The 17,767-nt window shown below is 42.1% G+C and overlaps 1 protein-coding gene across 2 annotated transcripts; it reads right to left on the bottom strand.

Annotated features, from left to right (window-relative positions):
- Positions 1 to 1,109: 1,109 nt before the first annotated feature.
- On the bottom strand, positions 1,110 to 16,470 carry srl (sarcalumenin). 2 transcript variants are annotated; one of them, XM_056401332.1, is made up of 7 exons: positions 16,378 to 16,470; positions 7,785 to 7,877; positions 7,304 to 7,399; positions 6,390 to 6,425; positions 4,903 to 5,019; positions 4,357 to 4,590; positions 1,110 to 4,238 (listed from the first exon to the last, which is right to left on the bottom strand). In XM_056401332.1, exons 1-7 carry the CDS (start codon positions 16,436 to 16,438, stop codon positions 3,427 to 3,429), a joined length of 1,449 nt encoding a protein of 482 aa, XP_056257307.1. In that variant the 5' UTR covers positions 16,439 to 16,470; the 3' UTR covers positions 1,110 to 3,426. The 2 variants fall into 2 exon arrangements, with proteins under 2 accessions (XP_056257307.1, XP_056257306.1); XM_056401331.1 differs by lacking the exon at positions 6,390 to 6,425 and having other exon boundaries at positions 16,378 to 16,447.
- Between the last annotated feature and the right edge of the window lie 1,297 nt (positions 16,471 to 17,767).

Below are 17,767 nucleotides of genomic sequence, written 5' to 3'. Positions count from 1 at the left end.
CCAATATGTGCAGCATATTTGAATAAAGAACCTCCAGCTCTAATGCTTAAGTCTTTATTCTCAGTAACCTGAGAGAAATATTAAACAGTAGCCCTGTAGTCAGCACTGAGGCTTCACCTTGAACAGTGTATTGTAAGAGGATCCCTGGGAGTGACTGTGCACGCCCTCTTGCAATCCACCTGCATTTAAGGGACGACAAAAGCATGTCCTTTATGAGAGGAATGAAAAGACTTCCTCCACATTTACATCAGTGTGTGATTTATGTATATAATGTTGACTTTTAGGTCCAGTCAGCATTATAATAGAACTTGTCTGCATTGCATAGAAAACGAGGAAGTCTCAAAGATTTACTACAGGTAAAAAAAACATAAAAAAGAGGGATTCACTTTGAGTAAGCCACAATACCACATTTAATGTGTACATGTTCCAGTGTGTGTGTGGATGTGCCCTGCACATATGCTGCATGCTTATGATCTGTGTATTTATTGACGCAAATGTGTTTAAAATCTCTAAAATAGTCTGTTGCAAATATCTGATCTTCACAATAAAAATGCATTTATTTATCAATTAAATTTGCTTTTTTTTTTTCATCAATCACAGTTTTTTGGTAAAAGTTTAGTGTTTAAAAGAACCACTATTGAACCACTGACTGCAGCATAAAAAAGACTGCTTTAATGTTTGAGCACTTATCATGAACTTTAAATTGTATTTTACATTTGATAGTTAGTCTCTTCAGAATCTTTGTAAAATAATGTTGAGGAATCAGGAAATGTTCAAATGCACTCACAGAGAGACACGTCAGGCCTGTGTTTTTAGAAGAATCTTTGTGCACAGTTATCAAAACCATCACCGATTTCCAACATATACACAATCAAAGACACACTCACACACACCCCTCGCCACTTCAAGTCACGACAAACTGTTGGTGCAATGCAGCTACAGGACAAAACATCCTTTCAAAACTAAAAGTGAGAGACTGGACCTTCAGAGTGCTCAGACTCTTGACAAGAGGGAGGTAGGCTGAGAATCTTGATAGTTTTAACCCTCTGTTTTCTTCCTGATTACGTTTGATCATTTTATCAGAATAACCACAAAGTTTCACTCACTAGTCAATCAGAAATCTTTATTCTTCATGATCAAGCTTCCAAAAATTGGGCCAATATTAATTTAAAATTTATACCAAAACAAAAAAAAAGTGAACCAACAACTACTTTAATGGGACACACATCCATTCCAGATCTAATTCACAGGTAAATTAAGATAATTGATACTGAAATATACCAAAAGTACAACCACACAACGTCATTAGCTCAAGCTATCACCTCACTACAGACTGTTGCTACCATGAGTTTTAGTTAGTGGTCTGTATAACTTTTTACACTTTTACACAGCACTCTCTAGTGGGCATGTTCTGGATCTGCAGTGTAAACATACCAAACACATCCTGTGGAAAACACACACTCAGTTTCATCAGGCTTTTGTCATCAGTTAGTTTTCTTTCTTGTTCCATTATGCTTCAGATTTTAGTTGGGGAAAACACTATGGAGTTAGTGAGGGAGGACAAAGAGAGAACTGGAAGTGTATTTGCCCATGAGTTAACTTGGTATATGTTTGAGTTGTAGTTATTACTACCTACCTGTTCTTTGAAGATTTAGGACCCTGCATTTTAAGCATTAGTTTGGCATTTTGGTTGATTGATACCACTTTCATAGAGTTCTCTAAATGTGTAGCTGGAGCCAGCAGCTGTTTAGCTTAGCTTAGCATAAAGTCTGAAAAAGGGGAAACAGTTACACATCATGTTTTATTTGCTTAAACTATACAAAAACTGCAGTGTAAAAGAGGCACGATGCAGTTTACGAAAGGGTCATGTGCCTGACTATTTCTTGGCCCGGCATAGAAACTTACTCTGCAGGTTGCCTAGCAACCTCATGATAACAACAAGACTCCAAAAAGTTACTGCGCCCGGCTTAAAAATAGTGTCGAATAAGCATGCTCCCCAAAATGTCAAACTATTTTAAGCAATTTCGCCATGCCATACTCCTGGTAGGTTCACTGAGGTAGGCTTACATAAGGAATTGCAGATTTGACATGTATAACTCCAAACCATTGTGGGTATAGGGGCTTTCCACAGAGGTCAGGGGTCAACTCATGAGTCCTCCACTTCACCTTTTCCTCTCTATCACCTCCAGCCCGCTTTTTGCAAGCTGAGAAATCCAAAGGTTTGTCTAATTTTGCCGCAGGATTGCTCAGTACACAGACACAGCTTACTTCAATGCCCATTTGGAAAGTTTACACAGAAAAAAATCAATAAATATCTTTCTAACCTGGAAAAGAGCTGGCAACTGGATAAAGACAGCTATAATTCAAACACATTCTCATGTGTCATTTTTTATGGTCATTCAGCTGAAAAAGCTGGGAAGCTTATCGTTGAAGGAACAAAATTATTCATAACATAGTACTGAATTTCTGCCAAAGACTGGCAATTTATAGACGCAAACAAAAACAGCAAGAACAGTTAAGAAGTGAAGCAGAAAGAACATATCCACCCTGCTCTGAAGACTCTGACCCGTGAACCCTGACCTCTGCTTCCATCACAGTGCTCATTTCACAGGTTGTCAACAACCAAGACTGATGAGCATCTAAAACTATGAGAAAAAAGGCCTTATTTGTTGCATGGCAGGGCTGGTTCAGGTGTCAGTATCATGAGGAACTATTACTTGAATTTGTTAGAAGGAAAATACATGCATCTGTTAAATAAGATGTGACGTCTAACATGCAATGTTAATGTTAATCTATGTCAAAAGCTTGGAGGACCACCCAAACTCAAAGGCTTTGTATAGCACCCACAAAAATGCTACTTCAAAAAACTTCTGAAGCATATGGAATTGACCTGTTGCAATGCAATTCTCAAGATTTTACAAAACAAATTCGCAACTCCTATTTCCACTTTTCCCATTTTATTCACATACAAGGGAGCTGGTATTTGACTGTTTTCAGTCTCAGGATTTTCAATTTTTATTTGATATTACTTTTTTTTCCATTTCTGTTTCTCTTTACATGGTTATTTCCTTAAACCCAGAAATCCCACACAGTCCACTGTGATTGTGCAAGGGAGAGAGGAGGGTGTGTATTTTAACAAAACTCTGTGATTAGTGGCATGTTCTCATTTCTTCAGCACTTGTGTCCTTAAGCTGCCTAATCAAACAATTACTCTTCCCTCCCACTATCTGCCTCATTTCCACAGTTCCTAAATGCACCTCCCCCCATATTCTCCTGAGGAAAAAAACAAACAAACACTAATCTCCTCTCCTCTGTCTCCTTAACAATACAGGCATTCTGAAAAAAGCAGGGTTGGCGTCTACCAGACCCCTTTCTCTTCACCCCCTCTTTCTCCTTACTTCCCCCACTCAAGTTATTTTGTGTTCCTCAGTTCTTCCGGTAGCGATTCTTTGGCTTCTCACCACAGCCGGTAGCCTCGCAGGAGGACAGGCCAGGCTGTTTGCCAGAGTTAATGCTGCTCAGAAGAGCGGGCAGCTCATTGGTGATTGCCTTCTCAATCTTCTCCAGCAGACAGCCTCCCATGTAGGAGCACTGACCCGACAGGGGCTTGAAATTGGTGATCGGGTTGATGCCAAAGAAGTCACGGTAAGCATCACGGTTGGGCAGGTCAAACTTGCTGACATTGGTCTTGGCAAGGATTGATTTAAAAATGTAGAACTTGTCTGGGTCATCCACAATCTCCTTGAAGACTAGCTCAGGATCGCTGAAGAAGCTCATCTTCTCTTTAAAGGTCTGGACGTAGCGGTCCACCAGCAGGCCGTGGATGCGCACACGGATGCCATGCTGGCGGATGAAGGCAATCTTGTTCTCCATGCGGTTTTCAATCACCTGGTTCAGATCTTCCAGAAGGGAGATTTCCTCTCGCTTGAAGAGCTCACGACTGGTGTCAGGTGCGTAGTCATATGGCCAGAAGGAGCTGACGTAGACGCGGGGGGGTTCAGTCACATTGATGAGGGGAGCCAAGCTCCAAAAGAGTGCTCCATAGACTCTCATCAAGTCCTGGGTGGCCAGGTTGTCAGCCTTGTTTAGGATGATGCGGATCTGGGACTCGCGACCCTTCAACTGCCGGAAGAGCATCTCCAGCTCCAGGCCAACGTCCAGCTTGGTGGGGTCGAACACCACGAAGATCAGGTCAGCGCGGTCAATGAACCACTGGCAAACATCATTGAAAGGATAGCCTGGGCAGAAGAAGAGAAATAACTGTTACCACTAAATACTGAGTTGTACCCAGCTGCTTTGTATTTGAATTGTGACATGTGAAAATCTGCAAACTGAAGGTCAACGTTTCTGCTTCACCTCTCTCCTGCTGCTTGCGGTTCTCAATGATTCCTGGTGTGTCCACAAAGGTCACACGCTCCAGCAGCTTGTGGGGCATCTCAATACCTATCAGCTTTTCCAGGAAGTTTTGTCCAAACTTCTCCAGGGGCGAGAAAGAACGAGAGCTGTCTGCTGCCATTACAATACCCTCAACGGAGCGGATCTTCTCCCCATGCATAATAACAGTGAACTCAGAGGTAGTAGGCTCAGCTCCTGAAAACAAATGAAGGGAGAAACAGAGGGAGACGTGAGCAAGAGCATGAGTAGCAGGAGAAACAGACTGGGATTTAGCAAAGGTCACTGTTTAGCCTTCATAAAATGTCATGGATCTAATTCAGCAAAATTTCTGTGAAGGTATCTGCCCATCTGCTCACAATCACATCCTTGCACTTACACACACACACACATTACACTACAACTTTTAGATAAGGCAGCTGCTTCTTGAATAGTTCTGTAGATTTATGATGGCATTTTAGGGTTACTTCATCCTTACTGGATTAAAAAAAAAAAATGGATGTAACATACCTGTGTAGAGCTGATAGGGGCTGTCGTTCAAGCCCAGGAGGTAATTGATCATGGAGGACTTGCCAACACTCCAGGGTCCCAGGAAGAGCACCATGGGTTTGGAGGTAATCTCTCCATCTGTTTGGCAAACACAGACAGACAGTGATTAAAATTTCAGGGGGTGGGCTAAATGATGACGAAGAACCTCTCAAGTTCATCCCAAATTTTTTAAATTATTTTTTAATTATGAAAACGATGCTGAGATTTGTATTTGTTGCAAATAAGAAAATGTGTGAGATCTTTGAGTTGTTCTTTTTTGACCCATGTTTGGTACAGTAGTCTCCATTTCCTTTTGTGCCTCAGGACGAGATAGTTTAACCAAAACACTGATCCATCAAAAAATGTATCGTGGGGTTTTTTTTTGGGATGAACTATACTTCAAGTCTCAGAGACACCAAGAAGCATGTGAGAATAACACTGTCACTCTTAATCCAGAGCACAGAGGAAGATTTTGAAGACTTAGAAAGGAAATTAAAAACAGATAGACAAAGAAACACATTGAAGCTGTTAGGCTTGTTTATTGGCATAAGGAAAATTTCTATGAAATGCTGCAGCCATATCTCCACTCATAGTGGCACGCGACAAAGTAGTGACTCAACAGAGCAAACTGTGTGTCTCATAGCAAGCTGCAGTGTGTGTTGCGAGTGGACATGGTGTCAGGGTGGGAGGGAGCAGCAAAGTTCTGTTAGAGACCTACTGATGCAAATCTGAATGAATTCAACAAAAAATGAGGATAAAAATATCCACAAAAAAGGGGAAGGCAAAAAAAGAGAAAAGAAAAAAAAGTATTTCAAAGAAAATAATCACTCCTGATGATTGTGGCTCCTAAATTAAAAGAACAAAGTGTGACAGAAAGCTAATCAATTCACTCCCAGCTGCACTGACCGCCCTTTTCCACCAGTGCACCCTTCTCAAGTGTCCTAAAGCCAAAACTGCACATGCAACCCCATCCATATATGACATTTTACAGCCCAACTACACAACTTAATGAGTAGTACTTTCTGTAAATACTGTATGTAGCGTGCTAGCTAAACACTGCCAAGCTGAAAGTGTATTATGTTTCCCCACAGTTTTTTTCTTAAATTTACATTTCTTCCCTTTTCATTCTTTAAAATGGATGAACTGAAATGAATTTGGGAGTTTTGGCTGAAATTTTGAATCATGAATGAAATTGAGAAAGAGTGAATTAATTTGGATCCATATTAGGTATAAAACTGCGGCTCTCTGTGCATCACTGTGGATCACTTTGATCACCCCCCCGGTCAGTGTTACATTGGATGTAACACTGACCCGGGTGTTGAAATTTCTGACCCACAGAGAGCTGTGCAGTATTTATACTGCCTCAAGTGACTCACAAATGTATGAGGAGAAATGAAGGGGGGTGGGAAAGGAAGGGGCTGAGCACTTCAGGCAGTGCCATGCACAAGTAAGCCCCGGACCACACCCACCTGTGGCAGAGTCCCCCAGGGTTCGTCCGGGGTAGGCTGTTAGATAAGGGGGTGGGGTTGGGGGAGGACAGGACAGGGAGGGTGGAGTACAGAAAAGTGAAGGGAACAGGAGGTGGAGGAGAGTGAGGAGAGCTCAGTGAGGGAGTGAGGTTTCTACAAGCAACAGGGAAGCGGTAGAACAACAATGTGCACGGATGGGTGGGAGATGGTCACTGGATTCTATCTTCCCATATTTGACCTAATGTGTCAAACATGTCCGTCTGTAAATGGATGGTGTGTCTGTGCAGTCAAGCGATGAGGTGAATCTTTTTTGTCTGTATAGTGTTTGACACAAGTGGTATTTGACAAGTTTGCATGCATGCTAAGCCTGAAAATCCACAAGAGGGCGAGCTTTATTTCATTGTGGGGAAGAAGAGTCTGTTACTGCGAATTCAGTGTGCAGCTTAAAGTGTTGAGCTTAGTGTGAAGAAACAGCACATTGTGCAGAATCTTTTAAAAATCAAAAAGGGACATTACAAATGTGTTAGGAATTGAACAAAAGAGGAAGAAATATTTAGGTAAGGAGCATTAATGGAGTGATTTAGACAATAGTGCACCTTTCCCCTGGGGCAACAATAGCCTGCCATGTTTTAACAGCTGATTTCTGTGAAGGTTGGGCTGTAAACTGAAGAGGATATGATTGTTTCTTTACAGTTTTTGTGCTTTACAGCCCAACATACAAAGAAAAATAAAACCCAAAAGCCCCAAGTGGTGAAAAAGTAAGAGAAGACACTACTGCACTATATATAGCCTGTTGATAGTGTGAAGATGATATGTGTGTACAAATAAGTCAACAAATCAGTCACCAAAGCAACAAAAACAGAGAACCGACACAACAGAACAAAGTGCAGGCACAGCCGAAGCCTTTGTGGTACCTGAGATCTCGTGCTGCCTCAGCTCATTGTACTTGTAGGCCTGCTCCATCGGCTTGATGGATGTGTGGTAGATCTTCCGCAACCTCTGTATAGCCGCTGGAGGACAAGATAAAGACAAGAAGAAAGGATGATGATGTTGCAAAGATGTTTAAAAAGAGGCACTGAGGGGCATTTTGATAGGCCAGATGGAGAGGAAGTGAAATGAAAGATTTTGCAAACTCTTGTGGTGCATGTCTGATTTTTGAGCAACAGTCTAGTTCCCAGCCTTTTTACCTTGTGACATTTTTCACTTATTAATCTTTCACCATCACTTCCACCCTCTGAGATTATGTGTTAAGACATTTGCAAGTTAAGAGGAAATCAGGGGAAAGAAATCAAAGGAAATGACTGTTTTATTGAGCTATCCTCAATCTGTAAAATGCAGTTCAAGCACAAAGCTTTACAAAAAAACCACATCTGTTGAATTATCTTTGATCCTCACCTGCATAGTCTGCTGCTTTTTCCTCAGCTGCAAGTCGGAACGTCTCGTCGATGTGAGATCTGTCTCTGAGGACAGAGATGATATCTTCTTCTTCTGTAAAAACAACATTAACAAAATTCAGCGTATGTTTTTAATGGTCTGATGAAGGAGTAATGGAAGTGGACCCAGGTGGCCAGATTTGGTGCAAACCAATCCACAGCGACAGTTTCATCATGAAGCCCACGCTGGGGCTGCTGACGGCCCATCATACATTTTCAACAAAGCTTTGCTACTGAGGCCAATGATGCTGCTATTTCCGGATGCACATCAATCACTGCATCCTGTGTCTCAATGTGTATCGCCACTGCTGGGAATTTAAATGTGACGCACAAATAACTGATAATAACAGCTGGACAACAGTTTTGCATTGGATGCCATTATCAATTTCACATGTGGCAGATATTTGAGCTGTTTCGTGATCAAATGCTTGCAAACTGAGCCCAATTTCATATGTAACCCTTCTTACACCAATTGCCTCTTCTACCTTGTGTTTTCTGCTGTCTTCACTTCCACCTATCTCTCACTTACTGTTACCTTTGTAAATAAAAAAACCTTTACAGTATTTACTGCACGATAGGATCATCATCCCCTCAATCATTTTCACTCCAGCCTGAGATCTTTACTTTCAAGCACTGAACATGATAACACTATCTTCACCTTGTGTGCGCACTACAAAACCATCTGTTTGAAATTCATTTTTAAATATGATTTTTCTTAAAAGACACACACAAAAAAAAATCAACAAAAATGTTGATAAAATCTTATAGTTTTCATCAAAATGTACTTTCATGAATTTTTGGGGCTTTAAAGTAGAACAAAGTCTTTTTAATTTTTTGGTTTACATTTTTGCACCCCACACTGTACATGTGCATGGTATTTCGATGACTCTTCTCACCCCCCATGTGTTTGAGTGTGTGTGCGCAACAGAGAGAGAGAGAGACAGAGAGAGAGAGAGAATCCAAGAGAACATATCTGCTCACCAGTGTGTCATGTCCACTTTTGAACATATCAAATTGCTTAGATCACAGCTGCTAGTACAATCAGCTCTTAATTTAGAAAGCAAACGCCAAAAATAAACAGACAAAGACATTTGTTCGACATCACCATGGGCTTACAACAACAGCAAAGATAAGAGGGATAGAGAGAGGGACTTCCCCCGGTTTCACCACGGGCTAGGCGGCGAATTCAGCGACTGTTCTCATCGGTAATATACATGAGACAATGATGTGCAATCCTCTTTCTTTTCTCTTCTATATTTATCCACCTATCACAGACTTATCACACTGTGAGGCCTGTCCTTGTGTGCCCAGGTCTCAGACCGGGCCTCCCTGTAACACCTCCCACACGGCCCTGCTGGTTTCAGACAAACCTGCTACGGCTATGAGCTATATATAGGAGCAGTTGGGAAGTCTTCCGTGTTCACACTTCCATACCCTGGGGGGTTATGGGCCTTAGTACCCAGGCTACCAGACACTCCCCTAATAGAGTTGTTAGGGAATTTTAACAGTATTTACAGCATGCTAGTGGTATACTGAATCTGATATTATAGTAGATGTAGAGTGATTAATTGCAGTCATTTAATTGTAAATCAGATTGTGGAAAACACATGGCATAATCTGAATATTGATATTGTTATATAAACTACTTTATGTCATCACAGACTTATTAAATTCAATTTGCTAGCGCAGGAAACATAACATAATTCAAAATCAATCAATCCTTTATAAAAATCTGCCAAAAAAAAAAAAAAAAACGGCAACATTTCAACACTGCAGTCTTATAAAACTAACCTAGACCATGTTCAGATGAAGAGACCTGCATGGAGGATCAGAAAGCATGAAAAGCTGGAGCTGCAGCCCAGGGCACAACCCTCTGGTCTCAGCTGGTGACTGGCAAGGAACCTGCTGAGCCCAGGTTATTGTCTGGGCTTTTTTGCAATACTCATCACAAATCAAACGCTGACTGGTGTAAAGCAGAAGCACCTGCTGGGGGAAGGTAAAACATTTTTTTATTAGGTTTCAACTGCAGATGTCTCAGGCCAGAGGAAGAAAAATGTACACTGCTGGCAGGCACAGTCTCGCCTCACTCAGTTTCTCACTACATATTGAGCTGGAACAAGTACAATAGATGTGACAATTTCTTAACATATCTCCACTCTGGTGTAGCTTAAGGTCTAACAACACTATTGACATTGTTATTTGCTTTGTTGCAGGAGGGTGTTTTCCACATAAATATTGATTAGCAGCAGGTTCTGCTTGGAGAGAAAAAGAAGTGGTCAGGAAGTGATTCAGCCATACTCTCAATAACCCCACTGTCTGGCATCAAGACAAATTATGTTCAGCTTCAGTACTCAGGTAAAATGTATGTCCTTGTAAACATTAGTTCATTTTATGAAAAGAAAATCTAATGAATTCAGTTCAAAATGATTGTCATTGACTTGTGTTTCCATCTCAGCCGTCTTTACTACTCGTATACTGATCATCTTTAACTGAGACTGAAAAATCTTCTTTCACAAAAGGAATGGACAAAATTGTCTCTTTTTCTTTTTTGGGTGCCTTAACCAAATACTGTAGGCTTCTGAGAACAGAATTGTATCACAACAAAGTAGTGCTGGATGGTGACATTGTTTTCTACATAATAATAAACTGTATATCACTGTGAAAAGACTGCAACCTGTCAGAGGGCAGCAGTGTCATGGCATCCTGCACCATAACCTGGAGTACAGCCACTGGCCATGTGGTCAATGACTTGTAGTGTTTCTGGCCAAGAGTCAGAATGGCACGTTGCGTTGGCCAAAACCAACGGTGCATCAAATGTCAAGTAAAGTCATCTGAAGGCCTGTTTGTTTACAAGCATGACGCAAACTCATTTACATTGATTTGAGTCGATAAAAGCGTCTGCCAACTGAGAAATCCAGGGTGAACGTTCCATCAATCAAATGATTTGAATGATTTGTGAATCACACCACAGAAAGCCCGAAGGAATATTCCAAACTGTGCCCCTCACCTACCCCCACCCCATACACGGGCACACACGCACACACTCACACACTCACACACTCACACTATGTGGCTCATACCCCAACAGTTGCCCGTTTGCAGTGTGGCAGCAGTGACACACACTGATGGTCGAGGAGCAGCGCAGCACTGATGATTCTCCCCGAGTCAACCTGCTAAAAATAAACCTGTGTAATGTTGCTCCCAGCACGGTGCGAGAGCAAAAGAAAGCAAAAGGTTAGCAGCCAGAATAAAAGAAGGCTATGAGTAATGCTGCAATGCCTAAAAAGGTCTACATACATAGCTATATATGTTGCTACTTATTTGGATATGTAGCCTAATAGGCTGCGCGTTTTGTTTTTATTCTCAAGAAGGCGACAGCGAATGTGGTAGAAAGACAAGAAGGGTCCTTCCAAAGAGGCAAGGATAATGATGCAAAAATAAATGGGTGTTTTGCATGTGACCTCATATGCATGTCTCTGCTGTATCACTCTACTCAGTGTATTGTGTAATGAAGTAGTGGTACAACATACATTAATATAAATAATAAACTTATTATGACATTAATTAAGACAGCTAGCTATTGTTGACCTGTAGAAATAACAATAAGCCACATCTTCGTGTAGCACCATCTGTGATACATGGCTGCCATTTTGCAAATCTGGCACTCAGGACAGGTTAGCTGAATATCAAATTGGGCCAAGGAGAAATTGAGCCAAGATGAAACAGTGGCAATGGATGCGATTAATTACGAAAGGAAGAGGAAGAAAAGTTTTTTTGTGAGTGTGAGAGAGCTCTCCCATCGGAGGACACAGAGGAGGATTAAACTATAGCGCTCAGGTGGCTTTTGAGGAACAAAACTATCTTCTCAATGCACCGGGCCTGTCCCTGCAGTACCCAGAGCTTACTCAAGCTACTGTAACTTGACTCATCACTCAGGAGAGTCTTGTCTTTTAACACCAACCTCTTGAGTGGGCCTGAACTGCTGTGAACTTGTTAACACCTTCCAATCCAGTCAATCCCTGATGGAGGCCCTGGGACAGAGCTCCGCAAAGATCAGAGAGGTAGTGTTGCCCACGGACGGCGGGCCTTGCATCAGCGCTCAAAATGAACCCTGCAGGCGCCAGGGGAGTTGAACCCCGGACATCTGCACCCAGGACCATGTGTCCTCACTGAGCCCGTTGCCACACAACCCTCCCTCAGTTTGGAGAAACATTCTGGTGGCAAAGGCACATCCAGTAGGAATGTCGGCGATTTAAGCCCACCACGGCCTCAGTGTCTGGATAAGTCATGCCTCAACTATAGATTCTTATGCAGTGCCGATTCAAACATCAGAAATAATGTCAAACAACAACTGCAAGTGTGAAACTATTTTGCAAATATGCTGCTAAAGTTTAAGGACTCCCCTCTGTTTTACTTCCCCAAATATTTCAATTTCACTGTACGACCACGGCTTGGCAAATCGTAGGCACAAATCGCAACCAGTGTCATAGTTGAAAGAGCCACTATACTGAGCTAAAAAGATATATTATTTACTCTACTCAAGAGCACACCACCAGGGAATAACCCATGTATTATGTAGGTATACGTGTGTGGTGGTGTGTATCTGCAGTCATGTGCATTTACACTGTATATATTAGGTGCATGTGTAAAACCCAAGGATCATATTCTGCTTGCAGCACAGTGGAGGTAAATTGAATTAAACTGAACTTGATGAGGGCAGCAGGCCTGGAACCCCCAGTCAGAGGATTTATCCTGAGCACGGGGGGATTGAGGCAACCTTAACTGAAGGCCAAGGGGTTCCACTGGAAAGATCCGCGGAGAGGCATCGAATTTATTCAAATTTAAACAGACTAGAAGGAGATTTTTACATGACCACCTGTTTGTAAAATACCCAGGACGTTAATTGCCAGTAACACAGAGAAGACAGTTTTCTTTTTCTCTCCATACAGACATTACATATATATCTCTATGAAAATGAAGCCTAATGATTTTTAAATAAATAATAAACCCATAACCGTAAAAATGCATGTGATTCTTCTTCTAGCAAGGGCAAGAGGTATGAGAGCAGTCAGCAGAACTTGTGCAGGGCGTGGTGAGAAGAGGCCACAGATGGCAACAGGTGGCACAGCTTGTGGAACTAGTGCTCCCTCAAAGTCAGGAATAGCCCCACAATGGGTCAGAAAATGGACAGCGGTGGGGGCAGTATGGCTGCCTCCTATTTTAAGGCTTTGACTGTTGGTCAGTCTGGAGACTCACAGACATCCACATCCCACGGAGCTGACTGGGTAATATACAGCTTAACCGTGTGCACTAGGACCTCTCATGTACTTTTACTTGTATCTTTGGCCTTTTACACAAGAAATCCTGCCCAGTCACAAGTATAATTCTCTCTGTTTGTCTACATCACCTTCACACTATGTCTGGTAAATGTGGGTAAACATTTCAGACAGACATGAAAAGACAGACTACCTTCTAGATCCGAATGCTGGTGTGTTTTGTTTTACAGTAAAACAACTCAACAAGCAAAAAACACCACTGACTAGCACTATCACTGGCCCTTACAGACCATCTTATGTGAGACACTTTCAGATTCTCAGTCCTCTAAGGGGTCACTGACAGCTAGGACATGAAGTGGAGTGACAGGCTCAAAGAAAGGCATGAGGGCAAAGGCACTTTACGCAGAGGTGTTGATCTGATGCCTCTATCCCTGCTCTCCTGTTCGAAAGCCAGGAAAGGACGTCAGGTGCCCTTGGGACTGGTGAGGGGGGCAGTCTTAAGGAAGGAGGGGTGTGTAGTAAGGCAGTTAAGTATGACTGATGTGTCCCTTCTACTACTGCCATCAGAGGGATGTCCCAGACATGCCTCATGCCTTCAGAGGAGATCACGTGGAGACAGTGCGCCTTTAACTTTCCATGTCTCCCCCCCTGCAAAGTGAGGACGCCAAAGATGTTTTTACTGTATCGAGGATAGATAGTATTCCCACTCAAGTATCATCACACTTGTGTGAAGAACTAATCAAGGCCTGACAGAAGCTGTGATACATTTGTATATGAAGAAAGTCCAAATCTGTTTGGAGTTGGACAAAATTCTCAACACACAGCGCTGTTTTCTGCGCTAAGAGCAGAGCTTTCATTTTAGAAATATGCTGTAATTACATATGCGCTAATGACATTTTTTTAATATATTATATTAGCAGTTGTCTTAAGCCCCTTTCACATTCAAACCCTCTGAATGACATCGGATACTGAACGCCGCTTCAATCCCCATTTGGTCAGTCAGAGCCATTCACACAAGACCTAGTTAGTGTAGGGTTTCTAGCAACCTTATAATAACCCTATAGTTACTATAGTAACCTATGTTTACCATTACAAGCCAGCTCTGAGCGGTGTCCCACCCATGTAAAACCCTGGAAGCGAGTGGCGTCGTGGAGCAGGTTGGTCATGTAAAATACCAATTCACACTTCACTGCTTTGGCTTAGAAAAAGGAAGCTATAACACCTGCAGGTAAATAACTGTAAAGGAAATGACTGTGTTCCAGGTGCATTCACATCGCTACACCTAATGATGAGTCTAATGATGTCGAATCATACAGTGACGACTGCTGAGCATTATTACATAAAAAGATTACTTCTATCCTGTCTACAATGTCCAAAGTCAAGGTGTCCTTACTTGTTTCCAAATGTAAACAGTTTGAAACATTCAATTAATGCAATGCACCTATTGTAACATAATCAACTGGCTTCAGTCTCCAAATTTTTTTGGAACAGAGACACGTGTCAGAGGGGAGTGTAAGATTTCACAACATCAAGATTGTCATGGCGTGGTGTAGGCTTTGCTGCTGCTTTTTTTCTCTCACAAAATGTACATCAAATCTACTAAACGACAGTGTTAGGATACAGTGTTGATGTCTCTGCTTTTCGAAATATAGATCTGCTCTGCCCAGGGCTGTTAGACAAGCTATGATAAAATGATATCAAATCGATTCCACCTTCCTTTAGAAGAAGATTACCCTTTTTGTTCCACTCTGCGGAATTAGCTTCTTCAGTGGCGTTCCTGACAGAGATCGAACCAATCAATAATACAAATAATTAAACACTGAGGCAAGGAGTTCATGATTCTCATAATTAGCCATAACTTGCAGGTGGTTGGAACCAAAACTCCTGCATGCTCTATGGGGGAAAAGAATCAATACATATTATGCACATGTAGTAGATTTAAAGACAGAGGCCACCGAAAGACACCTGCATGGGCCTGCAGAAGAGGTCTATAAAGGCATGAGTTGCAGCCACAGCCCCTCCTACCTGGAGAATGCATGTCCGTATAAGGCCAACTGCTGGGAATAAATTGCGATTGTGACAGTGCAGAGTGACAGCAGCTGTGCCGTGTATCTAAAGGGAAGCACAGGACTGGGAGGGGTGAGGAGTCGTGAGGGGAGGGGAGTCGAATGGAGGGAGGAACTGTAGTGGACAGTGTTGGGTTTCAGGAGGCCTTCCAATCTTAGACACCTGACAGTAGCCTGGAATATGGAGGCCTGGCCCCGGGCAGTGGAGCTGAACGCCACCCCAAGGACGGGCAAGGGTGACAGACAAGGGTAACGGCAACCGCTCCGGTCCAGAACCACAGACCAGTCCACATTTTTAGAACGGGCAGTCTGGGAGAAGTTGTCACTATGACAGTCAACTCCATGGGTGCCATGTAATCAGATTCATTTAGAGATTGATGTTATCACTGTACTTTATGATACTATGGATTATCATCACAGGAAATATAGGAATTTCGGCTCTGGAGTAACTCTTCCAAACCAAGTTGTATGAGATAAAATTCCATTCCATCCAAATCAATGGATGCTGAAGTTAAAGAGAAGACAAGCTCAGTGTCCATTTAAGCTTCAGCGTGGTTTTTCTCCTCTCCGTGGTTAGACTAAGACTTTCCATCAGCTGGTGCCACGCGTTAGGACAGCTGACATGCTGTCACAGGAGAGGCTGAACTCTAGCTTGAATAATCCTCAACTGCTTTCCTTTTGGAAACTCATCAAAATGACATGTGCTCATACATCAAAAGTGTTAGGCATTACAGTGTGGATTTTTTTTTTTTTTGTGGATTTTAATAATTAAAAAGATGAGAAAGAGCCAGTTAAATCCATCATTTTGTATTGGGTGACAACAGTTTAATTATAAACTGGGATAGATTTTAAATAGTCCTGCTTGGTGGTAAAGAAAGACCGTGGTAACATTTCTATCTCTGTCTCTGTCTATCCTCGGCTGGTGTCCCCATGACTAATAATAATAATAACATAATTAACATTTTAACAGTATGAAAACTGAACAACCTCTGAATCTGTACCATCACCGTATGATCAGACCGTCAGAGCAAGTCTGGCAGCAGCGCATTCATTAAACCAACCTCTAAACTTACACCACGTCACCGTTTCATTTGTTGGGCCCACTTGTAAAAAAAAAAAAAAAAAAAAAAAAAAACATACCTTGTGCCCACAGTGCACCACCTCACATAAAATGTGAGCAACCCACTCGATATTTGATTTAAATGCTTCTTACCTGCTGTGGCCTGCAAAAGCAGCAGGGAGAGGAAACAGCAGAATGAGACTGAACCCTTCATGATGGCTGCCAGGAGAACTCTGATAGTCACACAGACTATATATACCAAGGCAGAAAGGTTAAAGGGCATGCAAAGAGAAGAGGCGGGGCACAGACAGAGCCAGCTGGTAGAGGGGCTGAGATCTGTGTGTTTGAGGTGTTGCAGGACTCAGAGCATGCCACAGGGACTCTACGTGTACGAGCAGCTGACCCTGCTATTCAGAGAGGTCACAGCTTGGGCCTCAGCATCAATCCATGAAGACTGGGCTCTTTCTTTAAGTTTTGAATCACTCAACTTCTCATAGGTGTTCATTTTATAAAATGACAGAATTTTACAAAAGACTGAAAATAGGTTTTATAAGAAACAACATCTCTAACAATATATGAGCCATAATAAGATATAAGATGTAAGATAGTAAAAAGGCAAACTGATTTGACATTAGCAGTCTAACTCTGAGAGGAGTAGTATTAATGGATGATAGGAGGCAGGTTCAAGGACAACCGCCTGCTTCTAAGTAAATAGGGATATAGCTTTAAAGGAATAGCTCTACATTTTGGGAAATGTGCTTAGTCTCTTTCTTGACAAGAATCAGAGGAGAACGCAGATGCCATTGTCATGTCGTCTGCACTGAAGAAATTGTGTTTTTTGTCTAAAAAGGCCTCCGACAAAGAAAGAGATCAGACCAGAGCACAGGCGAGCTGGCAGCGGCTCAAATCCCGGTCAGCAGGTGGACCATCAGAACATCCAAAAAGTTTTTACCGGCTCAGACAGTGTCATTCCTGCAACTGGTGGAAAATTCCAGGGCTGAGTTTCTTTCCCAGTCTGACCCTGGAGCCAATACTGGTCTTACCGAGCTGCTAAAGGGCTCCAGCTTAACTCAGAACTGGCTTTCGTTCTCCTTCATGTGTAAGCAACTTGATGGCTACATAATGTTACATCTGTTTTCAATAGTGACCGGCTACAGTGAGCATGATAACGTTAGCTGACATGCTGTTGCCAATATTATAAATGTGTCCGGCAACTGTTGCTATGGCTTATGTTCTGTAAGATAAACTAACCGGCTGCTAGCTGTAGTCTTATATTTACAGGAAAAATATAAGAGTGGTATCAATCTTCTCATCTAATACTCAGGAAGAAAGCAAATAAATGTAATTTCCAAAATGTCCAAATACATTTTAACATTCAGTTATTTCAATTAAAAACAAAGAATGATGGTCAAATGACTGAAACATTATTTACAGCCTTCTCTCCGCAAACTATTTGCAGTAAATGTGCCAAGTGTAAATGAGGGCCTGGATAGACACAGTGCTCACTAGGCAGCCATGTTGGTAAAGAGTTGTGGGACATTTC

The sequence above is a fragment of the Seriola aureovittata genome, chromosome 17, assembly GCF_021018895.1.
Source record: "Seriola aureovittata isolate HTS-2021-v1 ecotype China chromosome 17, ASM2101889v1, whole genome shotgun sequence".
In the NCBI taxonomy this organism is placed as follows: Eukaryota; Metazoa; Chordata; class Actinopteri; order Carangiformes; family Carangidae; genus Seriola; species Seriola aureovittata.
Note: the sequence above shows the minus strand (reverse complement) of the source record. Positions and strands in the feature narration are given on the sequence as shown.

Coding starts and splice junctions, on each gene's coding strand:
- srl (XM_056401332.1), bottom strand. CDS start 16,438: ATGAAGGGTTCAGTCTCATTCTGCTGTTTCCTCTCCCTGCTGCTTTTG. Junction 7,878..16,377: donor GCTTTTGCAGGCCACAGCAG/GTAAGAAGCATT, acceptor TTGTTTTTACAG/AAGAAGAAGATATCATCTCT. Junction 7,400..7,784: donor AAAAGCAGCAGACTATGCAG/GTGAGGATCAAA, acceptor CTTGTCCTCCAG/CGGCTATACAGAGGTTGCGG.